Source organism: Fukomys damarensis, unplaced genomic scaffold, assembly GCF_012274545.1.
Source record: "Fukomys damarensis isolate Sample0158 unplaced genomic scaffold, DMR_v1.0_HiC HiC_scaffold_12, whole genome shotgun sequence".
NCBI lineage: Eukaryota > Metazoa > Chordata > Mammalia > Rodentia > Bathyergidae > Fukomys > Fukomys damarensis.
In genome coordinates, this window is record NW_022900924.1 from 52200410 (window position 1) to 52216887 (window position 16478).

The window sequence follows — 16478 nt, forward strand, 5'->3', positions numbered from 1 at the left end:
ATCTTGGGATTTCCCCAAGTGTCACGTCAGAGACTATCTGAAAACAGCTTCTCAGGGTTTTACCAGAAGACAGTCAGAGGCAGTAAGTGAAAGCAAACCAGGAATTAATCCGTGTCATTATTTTAGAGTTCAGTATTTTAGGTTTACATTAATCACACTTGCGGAAAAACAGCCACCCTTCAGATAGCCTTAAAATGTCTTCTTAGTTTGGGTTTTCTAATTGCCTTTATTCTTACTCTGTTTAGTTCAAGTCTCACTCTTGAGTCTATACCCGTGGTTTAGGGACATTTATTTCCTTAAACTTATCTAGGATGGATTTAATTGACGGTTACTTGGGAATTACATGGCTCCACAGTGTTTGGTAATGAATAAGAAGTATAAGTGTATCCTAAGGTTTTTATCAAGTTTGTTTGATGCTGGAAATTGAACCTAGGGCCTTGTGTATGTTAAGCTTGTGTTCTGTCAGTGAGCTGCATCACTATTATAAACAGCTAAGTTAGACAGAGATATTATAGGCAGTCTGATAGGGTTGGGCCCTGAGAGTCAGGACAAAGGTAAAACACATCACAACTGTAGCTGGAGACACATCTGTTGGAGGCCAGGCCTCAAGACAAAGGTAAAATGATGAGGCTGGCACACTGCCCCACAGGACAAGGTAAGTGGTCTGATGAACACCTGGCCTAATGAAGTCCAGATACACATCGGTCTTCCCACCAAGACAACTGGACCCACCATTTCCTAGAAAAAGCCTTGATTCTTTCCATGCACCCTTGTCACGTGACTCATTTCCCCCATTGGATCACTGTCACCTAAGCGACTATGCTTGTAGCCTTATTGGTTGATCACAGCTTTAACTCACATTGTACCCACATGGGTTTTGCCCTATAAAACTTCCCTGTAACGTGGGGTCCTCTGCTACCCATTCGGGACCCCTCCTGCCTCTGGGGAGCTATTCTCTCAATAAACATTTCCTTCTCTTAACCTCCATTGTTCCTTGAATTCATTCTTTGATTTTTAGAGAACATGAGCTCGGCATGTCAGACATCTAACAGACCGGGAGATACAATATTTTCATATTTCATCTCTGGTATCATCACTAGTGAGACAGGAATGTAGGGTGTGGCTAAACCTGCCCATGAAAGGAGGCATGCCTGGAACCCGTGCTCAGGACAGTTCCCAAAGCCCTGCACGAGGCTTCTCCAATAGGACAGCCTAGCCCTGACGTCAGCCTGGCGAGCGTGTGATACAAAAGGACAGTCCACAGTGGGTTTTGCTGCTGTGTGTGCTCTTACACGGTGGTCCACACTCACACCGTAAGCTGTACTTCTTTTCCTTGGCTCAAACTTGCTCTGTAGAGCGTTTCTTTTCCTACTTTTAATAAAACTTTGCAACTGTTTGCGTTTGTCTTGACAAGTTCTTTGCTCAGGACAGAAAGAACCTAGAAACCACCTCTAGAAGGAGACTCCAGCTCTCCAAAAACCCAGTAGCACTATCCCCCCAAATTAAGATTAAACTACTATAACACAAATGTAAACAAGGGAAAAGGGTGATCTTTATTTTTACTTGAAACTAGATTTTGAACACCTGTGATCTGAAAGATGATTTTATGTTACTCGAAATTCACAAAAACCCCCTAGAAGGGCAGATTGAAAGGAACCATACAGTTAGACACAGGTAATTATGAAAGCCTCAGCTTTTGTCTTTGGTGGTATTATTACATTGTTGAAAATAACTAAGTAGGAGGATGAGGCAGGAGAATTTCAGGTTCAAAGCTAATCTGGGCAACTTAGCAAGATCTGCCTCCAAAAATAAAATAAAAAGAGCCGGGAGCCAGGTGTGGTGGCACATACCTGTAATCCCAGCTACCTGGGAGGCTGAAGGAGAATGCAAGTCTGAGGCCAGCCCTGGAAATTTAATGAGAGCCCTGTTTCAAAAAAAGGGCTGGGGATGTGGCTCAGAGGCACAGCACTTGCCAAGCAGGTATGAGGCCCTGGGTTCGATACCTGGCACTACAAATACCAACCAACCAATCAACCAAATACTAAAAGGTCTGGAGATGTAGCTTAGAGAAAAGAAAAGCAAAAAGGCAGAACACAGCTTGACTTTCATTCATATCTGTCTCCTTATGATCTTAAAACTTTGAGTCAGATCCCTGCCTGGCTCTGCACGAAGCCACGTTAATCTTTTAGGGAGCATTCATCTGGATGCTGGCAGTCAAGATGATCCACCCTAAATTTGCATCACCTGGCTCATCCTTGCAGACTGAGGACACCAAAGTAAGAGAGTCACAGGCTCATCTGACTGTCAGTGAGCACCTAGATGTTCCCGGCCACTGACTGGAACTCACAGTCACCTTGGATTCCACTGCAAAACCAAGACTGCCTGAAGTGGAAATGATTTCTCAAGGGGACCGGATGAGCACCAATACTGGGTTCCCTGGAGCCGCTCTGCAAACCAGGGCTCTCACCCACCCCAATGCACCCTCAGCTGGTCTCATTCCTTCGTTCGTTAAGGGGCTGGTCTGATCCTCTCTGTTAGAGGTGCCTCCTCGGCTCCTGGAGCCAAAGTCTCTTCCTGCTTTCTTACTTTCTAACTCTAATACATCAGCCCATGCCTCTCACGGACATGTCCTAAAATACTTTCCTGCGGTCAAGGCAGGAATCTACACAGGCTGGGTTGAGGTCCCCATCTCCTCTCCAGGGGATCCTCAGGTCTCGTCTGGTGACTCCATCCTCAAATCATTTCATCCACAGGGACGCTGGGGTTGAAAGAGGGCGAGTGCCCATATAACACAGCTTACAAAACGGGCTGGGATTTGAATCCAGGTCCCCTTTCCTCTAGTTGGTGTTAGGATGATAAATACCTGTGTCTCAAGAGTAAAAATGAGACCTACAGTGTCCAGGCCACCGTGTCTCTCACCTTCCTACTCTGTTTTAAACAAGCCCAGCGTGCTGACCAGATGCTACAGAAGTGACTGCATCTACCCTCCTCTGCCTCTGAGAAGTCTTTCAGGGCTATCTTCCCCTCTATCTGCACAGCACTGACAGTGGAGGTGTCTCACCGCTTGGTCTGCGTCCCAGCTTTGTGAGGCACGCCCTTCCTTTTCATGAGCTTCTCCATGGCATTGGGGTGGATTATCGGACGGACAGGGTGCCGCTTGCAGGTCCCTGGATACTTTTTTTCCACCGCTTGCTCTCGCCTGTGGGATGAAACAAAAAGCCATAGCTCAGCCACAGCTGGTAGAAAAGATGAGCAGAGCGCTTTCTTGGGTTAATTGTCCCCACAGCCTCCAGCTACACTTTATATGTACAGGCTGTGCAAAGAACAAGGCTGCTGCTTGGGTTAAAAAAAATACTAAATTCAAAGGAAACTGACTTCCTCCCGATCTTCAGCTTATGATTCAGGGGCCTCTTTTCTCTTCCCTAGCACACGACAGTAGTGGAAATCCTGCTTATTTTCAGTAGCTGCTGTTCTGGTCAGGTCCCTGGGTTTTCTTGCCACCGTGAGGGATATCTTAAGCCAGTTTCAGCAGCCACTTTACTTCCCCCAAGGCCAGAAGCTCCCGCTTATGCACACCAACTTCTTCCAAAATGAAGACCTTTCTCTGCACCATGCAGCAGGGCACAGCCCAAATGCCAGGTCAGCCAGGTCCCTTGTAATGGGATCTGCAGCAGCTCAGGTCATCTGTGCGCCTCCCTGGGGCACAGCCTGTCTCTTGGGGAATTCTGGGTGTATGAGTAAAACATCTGCCACTTCTGAGCAGCTGCAACACGGAAGAGTGGTGCATCTCCACTGACCGACAGGCGCAAATCAATCAAGGAGGCCCTCCACTGGTCTTGATACGTACTTAATGAGCTCCTTCTCCCGCATTTCTAGCTGCAGCATGATGGCACTGAGCTCCATGTATAAATTATTAGCCCGCTCCAGCTTTCTCTCATAGTGTTCACGAATATCCAAAGCATGCCTGTCAGTGGAAACACAGGATCAGTGAGGTCCACTAATCTTGGGAAGAACAAGGGCAGGCTCTAACCAAGTAAGAAACAGGAGGGTTTGCTTCAGAAAGAGTTGCCCAGGGGCCCTCTGTTTTTAGGGCACCCTTGTCTGATCCAATGACTCAGACAAGAAGAGAGAGAGGGGAAGCGTAAACTTTCCTCTTGGTTCATCCTCAAGGGCCACAGATAAAATCGGAGCGTAATTTGTAGCCTTCGTCCGTGTAGTATTGGTACTATCTTAATAAGAATATAGTATATTCTATGCATATGTCTGGAAATTCATTTGTTTGTACTTATTCATGGCACAGATCGATGGGCTGAAGGTCTGCAGTTCCCCATTCTTTTTTTGTTTTTTGGTACCATGGATGGAACTCAGGTCCTTGTGCTTGTGAGGCATGTGGTGGTGGCACCTCTGAGCTAAATCCCAGGCCTATAGCTCCTCATTCTTATGTTAACGTAACCCCCACGGTGATTATATTAGGAGATGGGGCCTTTGAAGGTGTTATGTCAGGAGGGTAGAGCTCAAGTGAAAAAGATCAGGATAAATGAAGCTTGGGGAAGCGCTTTTGTCTTTCCAGTAGGTGAGGACACGCAGAAGGTGTGGTCTGTGAGGATCAGGTCTTATCTGTTGGTATCTTAGTCTTGGACTTCCCAGCCTCTGGAATTGTAATACATTTCTTTTGTTTTTAAATTACCTCTAAGGTAGTTTTCATAGCAGCCAATGTCATGGTTGTCTGTGAATATGTCTTGTATCTCCTAATAAATTATAAAGATCTGGAGGCTGGGGACTAAAACTTATACATTTCTGGCCTTTCCTATCACCAGCCCAGTGGCGGAATGAACACATAGCACTGCCCCACAGGTCTTTGTTACAGCAGATCACAGAGAAGAATAACAGAGTTGGAAGGAGAGGATAAAAGAGATATAAAGAACCACTAACTTTTTGTTATTGTTTATACTGTAAAAAGTTTAACTGATAAATTGTGCATGTCTATGGAGTATCATGTAACAGTTAGATACATACATACATTGTACAATGTTCCAATCAGGGTAAAGGCATCTATGGTCTTGAATAATTATCACTTCCTTATGGTGAAAACATTTAAATCCTTTTTTTCTAGCTTTTAAAATAAAAAAGAAATAGTGTACTATCATTATCTCTAGTCATTCTACTGTGCAGCGCAGCATGACGACTGCTCACTCCTAATGTAGCAACCATCAACCAACCTTCCCCTCCTCTCTACCCTCCCCGCTCACCCTCTTTCTGCTCACCGTTTCTATGACATCAGTGTTTTTAGAAGTCATAGAAGGGCCAACTTTTAAAGAGCATAACAGTGAAAAGCACAGGTGAAAAGACATGTAAGATGTGGAGGGGGTGACTGACCAAGGCATTGCTGCCTCTGTCTGGAGACCTGGGGATGAGCAGGAAGAGAGGTGGCGAAACCAGCTGACCTGAGCTCTTCTCTGCGCCTTCGAATCAGTTCTTCATCTAGTCGGTGGATGCAAGTTCCTTCACTTTTGATTTTCTCAAAATGTTTTTTCACTTCTTCTCTCCATTCAGCCTGAATAAGGAACATTTGATTTTGTTCATATGCCAGGAGTTTCAATCCCTGGTGTCATCACAGGATCATGTACAAGATTTTGTGTGTGTGTGTGTGTGCTGTATATTTCTACATACTTTCTCTGCTTCCTGAGGGAGCCTTAGTCAGAATAGGTGCTCAAGGAGTATTTGTCAGTTAATAACAGAAGAATCTTATGCTACTGTGCCTACACACCCCATCCCCTGTTCTGTATTTCTGCTCCAAATTTGATGTTTCTTTCCTGGTTTCCATGCACTACTGGTCACCAGAGACATCACACCGGCACACTGGCCATCAGTTCTGGAAAAAAAGAGCTCAATTTAGGATGCTGTCTGAGACAACCTGGCAAGAACAGGTCTGATAATCACATGGGTACTTGCATCCGTGAAAATATAGCCTTCCTCTCATTTGGCACCAGAATTCCTTGTAGGCTTTGTCTAGGAATATACAGTGGCACGATTGGTGGTAAAAATTGAGTTCATGAACCAGGTACCCCTTGAGAAAATATTTGAAGGACAAGATCCCAGGGGAATGCATAGCAGAAGATGGGAATAAACATATAGGAAACTGTTCAGAAATTTGGAGTTGAGGGAGTACAGAGAAGAAGGAAAACAAAGAGAGAATATAGCTCAACACTTTAGTAGTCTGACAAAAATTTTAGGATAAAGGATCAATATCCAATAAGTGACTCAAGCTGTTCAGAAATTAAACCACCTCCATTTCCTAAGCCATCAATACAGTCTCTGGCACTCATCTTAGATGAATTTTGTTTTTTCAGTCAAGGAAAGGTGCTAAATCTCACAGCTGGATCAATGTCAAGATAAAGATAAAGGAGGAATCATAAGGGAGCGGAAGTAGGGATCAGGAATTGTGGAAGGCAGAGCCAGCGTGGCCACGAAATTATAAATCTATCAGGAACTCACAGAAATGTGAGAGAAGATACTGGACTTTCCATAGGACATGATATTTCGAGTCAGTTTAATCTAAATTTTAAGTAGCAGGAAGACCTCTGCTGGAATATATAGAGAGAAGTAGTTTCTAGAAAAGAGCTAACAGGAGAAGTTTCCTTATACCATATATAGGTCGCCATCTCAAGAAGCTAGTAAGTAACTTCCGGCAAAGGCTCGATGTGTAACTAAGTGTCCTGAATTATACAATGTTCCCTTAGAACTACCTAGTGCTTCCAGGTAGGTGTTAGAAGTCCATCTTCTGTCACGCTGTTCCTGTTTTTAATTTGCTCAGGAGACGCCATCCCACTTTCCATTTCAGCTGCACCACTTTGTATCCCACCGACAGCATACAAAGGCTGTAGTTTCTCTACAGCCCATCAACACTTACTGTCTTTTGTTTTTGTTTTGTTTTTTTAATAACAGCATTGTTTCTCAATAATTACTCTTCTGGGATCTATCTAGACGAACTGAAATCAAGATCTTGACAAGATATTAGTACTCCTGTGTTCACTGCACTCGTCACAATAGCTAGGATGTGGAAGTGACTTGATTGGCTGTGAACGGAGGAAGAATAAGAGGTATACACAGAAAGCGGGGAATTATTGTTCAGGACGAAAAAGAAGGAAATCTTGCACTATGTGTCAAGGGTGAACCTGGAGGGTCAGACTGAAATGAACCAGTCACAGGAGGGCAGATATTGTAAGACTTCACTTGTATGAGGTTTCCAGAATGGTCAGACTCTTAATGGCATAGTTGAGTGGTGGTTGCTTAAGGAAGGGAGGGGATCGTGGAGAATTACTAATCAATGGTTATAAAATGTCACTTATCCAAGATGAATGAGTTCTAGAGACAGGCTAAATAACACTGGGCCTATCGTTGATGGTCTTGTACTGTACACTTACAACACGCTAGAGGGTAGATCTCTTAATAAGCATTCTTACTGTATATAAAAATGTCTCTGAATCACAGAAGAAGTTATTTTTAAGTAATTGTAAATTTACAGAAAGTTTCCCCAAGTTAGCTTTCTTCTTCTTTTTTTGTTATTGTGGTACCAGTAACTAAACCCAAGGACTCCTGCATTTGAGACAGTTGTTTTACTGCTGAGTTCTACCTCCAAGCCTCTTTTTTTTTTTTTTGGTGGTGGTATTGGAGATTTGACCAAGGGCCTTCACACTAAGCTACATCCCACACAGAGTCTTACTAAGTTGCTAAGTTGCCCAGGCTGGGCTCAAACTTGCAGCCCTCTTGTCTTGCTCACCCGGAATGCGGGGATTACAGGTGTACACACCTGTTCCTCATCTACACTGACAGAGGAAATTATATCATCATCCTTTAGAAAATGATTATCCTGCTTATCTATTTGCAATACACTAGACTTTAATATATATGTTGGTGGTTACAGAGAGGTGTCGACCAACTGGTTGACTCTAGGGTACTAAACCTCCCCAACATTGTCAGAAATCCAAGGCCAAAAACACATTTGCCATCGTTGTGTAAGTCTTTGACAGCGCCTAAGTGGCAGAAGAAGTCTGGTCAAGGCCCAGGGAATGTTGTTCTCTCAATCATAAGATCGGAATGATGGAGTAGGAAGAGTATTTGAGCTTTAGGAGCTGAAGAATGATAAGCAAGGCTGTTAGGGTCGGATGTGGGCCTTTAAGCATTCTCCTACGGGGAAACATGCCTGACTCCTAGACATTGCTTAAAGGACTGAGAAAATGAATATCTTCCTTTGGTGGTAAGGAATCAGATACCACAAATCAGATTTTTACAAAATTCTAGAGGACATAGCCTTCCTGAAATTGAGCCTATCATTATGGGAAGCAAAGAGCAAACTTCTGCAGGTTGGACCCTACAGGAGAGCAGATTTTAAAAAAAGGAGCTCCCCAAGACAAGGATGCCCACTATTACCACTCCTCTTAGATACAGTTCTGGAAACATTAGCCACAGCAATTAGACAAGAGAAAGAAATTAAAGCAATAAAGATAGGAAAGGAAGAAGTTAAAGTGTCATTATTTGCTGACAATATGATACTCTACATTGAAGACTCAAAAACCTATACCAAAAGACTTCTAGACTTAATTGACACTTTTAACAGAGTAGCTGGATACAAGGTCAACACCCAAAAATCAATAGCCTTCTTGTACACAAATAACAGACCCACTGAGAGAAAAATTCGGGAAACAATTCCTTTCACAATAGCATTCAAAAAAATGAAGTATCTAGGAATCAATCTAACAAAAGAAGCAAAAGACCTCTACACTGAAAACTACAGCACTCTGAAAAAAGAGATCAAAGAGGATATAAGAAAATAGAAAGATATCCCCTGCTCCTGGGTAGGAAGAATCAACACAGTGAAAATGGCCATACTACCAAAACTGCTATACAGATTCAATGCAATGCCAATGGAAATTCCAACACTATATTTCACAGAACTAGAAAAAAGAATCCAAAAATTCATTTGGAACCATAAACAACCTAGAATAGCAAAAGCCATCCTAGGCAACAGAGACATGGAAGCGAGTATAACAATTCCCAATTTGAAACTAGATTACAAAGCCACTGTGACAAAAACAACATGGTACTGGCAAAGAAACAGACCTGAGGATCAGTGGAACAGATTGGAAGACACAAAAACAAATCCAGATGTACTCAGCTATATCATCTTTGATAAAGGAGGTGACTATCCTCAGTGGAGCAAAGATAGCCTTTAATAAATGGTGTTGGAAAAACTGGATCTCAACCTGCCAAAAATTAAAACTGGGCCCTTATCTTTCACCATGCACAAAATTAAATTCCAAGTGGATTAAAGATCTAAATATTAAAAGAGAAACACTAAACTTGCTGAAAGATAAGTTAGGCAGAACTCTGGAAGACACTGGCATAGGAAAAGATTTTATGAACAAATCCTCAGTAGCACGGGAACTAGCAGAAAGAATCAACAACTGGGATCTCATCTTATTAAAAAGCTTCTGCACTGCAAAAGAAACTGTCAACAGAACTAAGAGACAACCTACAATGTGGGAAAAAAATTTTTTTTTCTTTTTATTGAGGTTATTGGTACAATCTAGGTATACAATACAATTACATTCATCATTGGGATTCTACCTCCCTTCATCCCCTCTTCCCCTCCCCATTTACAAACACTTTATTTCCATTTTTTCAGTTTCTCATATTTTGGGAAAAAATGTTTACCAGCTGCTCCTCAGACAAAGGACTATTATCAGGAATATAGAAAGAACTCAAAATGATCAGCCCCCCAATATAAAAACCTGATTCAAAAATGGGCATCTGAAATGAACAGACATTTGAAGTAAAAGCAGCAAGTAAATATATGAAAAATTGTTCCACATCACTGGTCATTCAAGAGATGTAGATGAAAACAACACTGAGATTCCACCTCACCCCACAAAGAATGGCTGCTCTCATGAAATCAACCAATAACAAATGTTGGTGAGGTTGTGGAGAAAAAGGAACCCTTCTCCATTGTTGGTGGGAGTGCAGACTGGTGCAACCACTATGGAAATCAATATGGAGATACCTCAAAGAGCTGGGAATAGAGAGGTTCCATTTGACCCAGCCATCCCTGTGCTGGGTATCTTTCCAAAAGAATTAAAAGAATCATATATGTGCACCTATGTTTATAGCGGCACAGTTTGTAATAGCTAAAACTTGGAAACAGCCCATTTGCCCATCAGTTGGAAAATGGATAAAGAAGATGTGGTTTTTCTATAAAATGGAATATTAGTCAGCCACAAAGAATGAGAAATTAGATTCATTCATAGGAAAATGGATACATATTGAGGATATACTCCTAAGTGAAATAAATAAGTCACACATGTGTAAATACCAAATAGTTTCTCTGGTGTGAAAAACTACAATGGTACATAAGATCCTAATGGGATAATTGACAATGTGAAATAGGAAGAAAAGGGCTAAAGGTGTAGGGAAAGTGGGAGGGGTAGGGGAAAGGTAATAAGGGAAAAGAAAAAAATATGAGAAAATGAAAAAATGGAAATGAAGTATTTGTAAAGGGGGGAGGGGAGGAGGAGTGAAGGGAGGAGGGTGAAGGAACAAGGGGAAAAATGAGAACCAAGACCTGTCATGTAAAGGTACAGGATCCCAATGATGAATGTAACTCTACTGTATACCTAAAATGTACCAATAAACTCAATGAGGAAAAATAAATAAAATAAAAAAGGAGTTCCCTCCTGTGAAGAGGGAACAGGATGTATAGGAAAACACACCAGGAACTAACAGTGTGTTTTCCTCAAAAGTCTCACATTTCTGGAGGCTGCTCATTTGGAATTTCATCAGCTATACTTAGATATGTCTGTAGGAGTTTGAATTTGAGTGTACTCTGCAAATCAGACATTTGGGGCACATGTGAAGCAACGCAGGGTGGGCAGGCCTGAAGCCAACGTGCACAGGCTGAGCAGAGAGAACACCTTATAAGGGAAGAGACTCCCTGAGCTTTGCAGAAGTCACCCACGTCAGAGTGGAGGGGCAATCCCTGTTGTTTCCCACGAACACATGGAAAACACTGGGCTGCAGCCACCTTGCACTGAGTGTGACTCACCAGGGAAGGAAGAGTTCACTGTGCAACAGAACTGTGTGCAGCCTGGGATCCTGAGGACTGCAGAATTGCTGCTGCGGCAGACAGGGCCACTCCATGGACAGTGGCAGCCCCTTAGGGAATGGCAGTCCCTTAGGGACATCAGCTGGGGAAACAATCCTTTGGCAGAAACCAGTGATGGCTCCCCAACAGGGCAACACCCAGCAGATGCCAGGTGGGAGGTGGCTGTGTTTAGCCCAACTCAGTGGAAAGCTAAGCACATGTTAAAACGAGGCTGTTGATCCCTCACACTCACATGTGTGAGTGTGTCCATGTGTATGTATGTATGTTTGTGGGGAGGGAGTAAGGGAGGGCTTAAAAATACCTAAGTCCTGCATGAGCAGGTGAGGGAAAAACCAAGTGAAAGTTGAATGACTGACATTATTGATATTCTCTTTGTGTCCCAGAGAAGACCTGGAGAAGGTTTTCATTCTCTCCATTATTCAATTAGTAGACTGAATCTCTGGCACCAAACATTGTTTCTCTCATCTCCCATCATATTGATGTCAAAATGGGAATGAATTAACAGATAATATATGGTATATTGTGGGAGCCTGCAATATTGATTACGCCCAAAGTAGGCTGTAAGCACACAGGCTGTGAAGAGTTAACTCCAAATTTGGCTTGCTTTGAGAAACAAGTCTGGTTGAAGCCTACATACTGAGGTCAGAGTAACGCACACCCAAATTCTGTTCCCAGAACTAAAACCTTCTTACTAGAAGGACAATGTTCTAATTACAACCATATATTTTGTCTATTCTGTTACTAAACCCAGAACTAACCTTCTTACTAGAAGGACAATGTTCTAATTACAACCATATATTTTGTCTATTCTGTTACTAATTTGAGAATGCTCTGCCTTTGCCTTTATGAGCCTTGTCTCCATTAGTTTCCATAGAAACTGCATGATTGCACATCCTTGCATGTAGTTCACCTTTACCCCAATTGATGACCAATAAAAATCAGTGGGATGGATTGGCCAGGGCCTTTGTCAGTTGCACTGGCAATGGTCATCCTGATATCCAGCTTTCTGTCTCTCTTAGCTCTGTCTCTTAGTTTTTTTCCTCAGGCCTGCAATGTACACTGAGCCGGAGACTAGAGCCTACTGCAGAGGTTTCCTGTAATGTTCAGGGGCCCTTAATAGTATATAAGACAGACTATTTTACAATCATAAAAATAATCTGCCGCATGCTACAATATAGATGAAACTCGAAAACATGCTAAGTGAAATCAGTGAGATATAAAAGAACAAATGTGTGATATCACTTAAATGATATATGGACAATAGGCAAATTCATAGACAGTAGAATCGAGATTATCAGCAACTAAAGGAGGGAACAGAGTTACTGTTCAGTGGAGTGATGAAAAGTTTTGGAAGCAACAGTTGTATTACACAACATTGTGAAGGTAACATATGCCACTGAATTATACATTTAACCTGGTTAAAACAGAAAATTTTATATTTTATCATAATTTTTTAAAGTAAATTAAGAAAGTCAGGTCAGTTTCAGTCTAGTTTAAGAAACACAAAAGCAAAGTTCTTGGGCTTAGTCATGGAAATCATGGACTTGAATGAGATAAACCTTAGAGAGCATCCAGTTCAGCTCTGAACTGGGAACTTGAGTCCTCCTTACCACCTCCCCAGTATGAGGGTCTAGCCTCTGCAGTTACTCACTTGTGAGACTGCTCAGAAGCAGCACAGGTTACCTCTAAAACGAGCTGGTGTCTCAGCAGCCCCCAGTCCTTGAGTTTCTGGATGGTCCCAGTGGCACCCAAGGAGAAGCCAGAATAGTACAAAGGCAGAGGGAGGTGGGAAAGCTTAGAAGCAGGGCCTGGGACCCACCTAACAGCGGGGCTATGGGACAAGGCTAGATCATTTTCTAAAGACTCACAGGAAATGTAACTGAATACCAGGAGCAATCACTGCCTCCTTGGAGAAATGAGCCATGTCTGGGAATGAAGCAATAACTTTGGCAGAACCTAATATTGTACTGATATTGCTTGCCTTGTCATCTTTTCTATCTGTGTTTTCTATATGTGTTGCTACTGAGAAACAGATGAAGCTTTTTCTCCCAGGAAGGGGTGAGCTGGACTTCTGGTGGCACTACTGACTGACAGTCCTGGTGGAAGGTGGCGACCAGGGACTATAGACAGGGATTGGTAATTGGCACCGAGGGCACCTTATCAGCAGGCTAGAGGAGGCTGGGCCCCAGGTACAGAAGAGCAAACCACGGATGTGCTGAACAGCTAGTTCTTCCCTGTTGGGGCAGGACAAAGTCAAAGCACAATTAATAGGAGTTCCCTAACTGCCATCTGAGTCATCTCAGGACTTATCAGAAAAAGTACCCAGCAGGTAACAACTTAAAGGAGTTGTTTTTATAGCTTTTTTTTTATAGCTTTGTGTGAGGTGAATAATTAATTTCACAATCAAACTGTTCTTGATAATGTACAATGCAGCTGCACTTTAATGTTCGCATTTGATCTTCACAGAAATTTTCTAAGTAAGGGAAGATATGATTATCTCCATTGTTTCGATGAGTAAGCTTGTGTCTGGAGAAATGTAGTGACTTACTCAAGTAGTATTAAGTGACACAATATTAAGTGACAGGACAGGGGTTTAGACTCAAGTCCATGGGTTTTCTGAGTACCTCATTAGTTCATAAATACTTTATTATCATTAGCCAGAGATAGTTTCAATTTTAGATTCAGTGATGCATCAGCTTGTATATACCTGAAAAACTCTAGGAACTGTCAACAATAGAAGATTTGGGGATATTTAAGGATAAGTGTCATTTTATGATGGGAGAGAAGCGTGGGCAAATTAGTGAACATTAGAAGTTGCTGCGAAGGTCTGAATTTGCATGTTGCAATCTTAACCCCCGCAGTGGTGGCATTAGGAGGCGAGGCCTTTGGGAGTTGGTGGTGTTACGTGTCCTTATTCAGCAAGGCAGGGGATTATTTGTCCTTCTGCTATGTGAGTACTCAGGGAGAGGGCATCATTTGTGAACCAGAACTCAGACCTTCACAGGCCCTCAATCTGCTGGTGCTGGGACTTGATCTTGGGCTTCTCAGCCTCCGATCTGTAAGAAGCAAATTTCTGTTGTCTTGTAAGCCACTCACGGCATGGCATGTTGTTGCAGCTGCCTGACTTGATTGCAACAGATGCTGAAGGTGCTATTTTTCCCTCTCTTCCCTCCCCTTCCCTCATCTCCCCTTCTCTCTTCGTCCTCCTCATCCTCTGCTTTCCTCAATCAATCTTGCTCCAGAATAACCTTGACGGGCTCAAAGTTAACCCTCATCCTGGGGGTATCTTGACAATGAAAGCGAGGAGGTCCAGGTGAAGAAAAATGCTGCCTGTGTCCACTCTGTTGCCCTGCATGAGGCATTGCATGTGCAAAGTCGCACTGGCTTCAAAAGTGATATTTTGAGAGCATTTAAGTAAAATCCCTTTAGAATTTGAATATTTATAAGTATACACAGTTCAACTGGCTCTCTCCCTGGCTTGTGACTTCATATCCTTGCTACCGCTTTTCAAAATTGTGGTAGGTACAGTTTTACTGTAAAGAAAGCAGAGCTGTGACTGAAACACATCCTAATGTTTGAAAGATGTCCTGAGAGCACGCACTATCATTCTCTCTCATTCCATGAAAAGGCCAAGTCTTTTCTGAACAGAAACGGAAGATGTTCGAAAGGTTTCATATACAATGTTCTATATCTACATGTATCTGGATAGTCAACAGTTTTAATAGGATGAAGGGAACTTTCTGAATATATACCAAAGACCACAGGAAATGTCATGAAGTTAGTCTCCTACACTTCACTTTTTTTTTTTTTTGAGATAAGTTCTCACTATGTAGTTAAATTGGTCTTGAACTCATTATGTAGCCCAGGCTAGCCTCAAACTTGAGGTGATCCTCCTGCTGCAGCCTCCCATGTGCTGGGATTACAGGTATGTGCCACCACACCGGGCTTCTAGAACGTTTCACTTATACTCTTGAAAAAACAAGAGTGAAAAATGGTAAATAATGAATGGTTTAATATTATTATGAAAATAGTTCCAATCTCATGGATGTCCTGAGTCTTAGGAACTCCTAGAAGTCCACAGATCACACTTGGACAGCTGTGGGCTTATACTCAGAGAATCTCAAATATATTACTCTGTTAATATTTTTCTCATTCTCATCTTTAAACTGTGTAGGTGTCCATTTTCCTTTCCCAGTGAAGCATAACTTTTTTTTTTGCATTTTAGTCTATTTTTTCAGTTAATTGGCAATGAAGTATCTTTTTTGAGAACAAGTTTTTGAAATAATACTGAAAGTCAATGGGTGGATGGAATTAACTTGACAGAAATTGATTTTAGAAACACAACAAGTCACATGAGAAATAAGAAATTCAGTAATATTATACATTCTGTGAACATGAAGCCATAATATAGGGCCATCACATTTACTTCCAAAGCCACAGCTCTATGCCTTTTGACACTGTGTGGGTCTAATAGGGATATAAGGACGTTGCAAATGCTCCTCTAGCACAGTCCCTATCCATAGAGATCATGGCCAGACCACCAAGCTTTATGGCCCCTACAGCTTTTTATGTAAAGTCATAATACGTCCCCCCTGGTCTATGCCCTTATAAGGCACCAGTGCAAATCCTCTTATCAAGAGGTGACATCTTTTCTTAATCTGTAGATCTCAGTGGCCTGTGACTTGCTTTGGCCAAAGAGTATTGGCAGGCTTGAAAATCACTTGTGCCCTGGGCCTGGTTCCCCTGCTGTATTTACCACCCTGAGGACATCATGTGATCAAGCCTGAGCCAGCCTGCTGAAGGGTTAGCGGCCACGCAAAAGAGTGTGCAGGTGCTCCAGCTAATGCCTCGGTCTCCTCAGACCTGTGAATGGGACCACCTGGCATAGCCCGGCCTCCCAGCAGACCTGTGAATGAGCCGGGCCAGAGCCATCAGAAGAACTGCCCAGTTTAAATCATCGACCCACGGGATGGGGAGCTAAATAAATGCTTATTGTTTTAAGCTTTAAGTCTTGGGATGATTTTGATACAGTTAAGACTATCAGAAACATTAACTTATATTTTATTTGGAGCTGTCAGGGTAACACACTTAAAGTTAGAGAAAAGGTTTTCCATGGGCTTAATTCTATCATGGACTCTTCTTGATAGCTAACTGCCCTCTTCCATGTATGAGCTTCTGTGCTTTAAGGAAAGCAATGCTTTCATGAAGGTCAACAGAAATTGTAATTCAAATGTAGAAGCATTATAGTGTTTTGCATCACTTTTCCAACAATTTTGCCAGAATGCCCTAAAGATGACATTCTAACATTTATGTTCTTTTC

The 16478-nt window shown here is 42.4% G+C and overlaps 1 protein-coding gene across 9 annotated transcripts in view; it reads right to left on the reverse strand.

Moving 5' to 3' along the window:
- Map3k13 (mitogen-activated protein kinase kinase kinase 13) overlaps positions 1–16478 on the reverse strand; it is a 151486-nt gene that overhangs the window by 12193 nt on the left and 122815 nt on the right. For all 9 annotated transcript variants that reach the window (XM_010624218.3, XM_019207510.2, XM_010624222.3 and 6 more), the window contains 3 exons: positions 5445–5554; positions 3848–3964; positions 3062–3199 (listed from right to left, as the gene is read on the reverse strand). In XM_010624218.3, coding sequence (XP_010622520.1) covers positions 3062–3199; positions 3848–3964; positions 5445–5554 — 365 coding nt within the window. The remainder of the gene's footprint in view (positions 1–3061; positions 3200–3847; positions 3965–5444; positions 5555–16478) is intronic.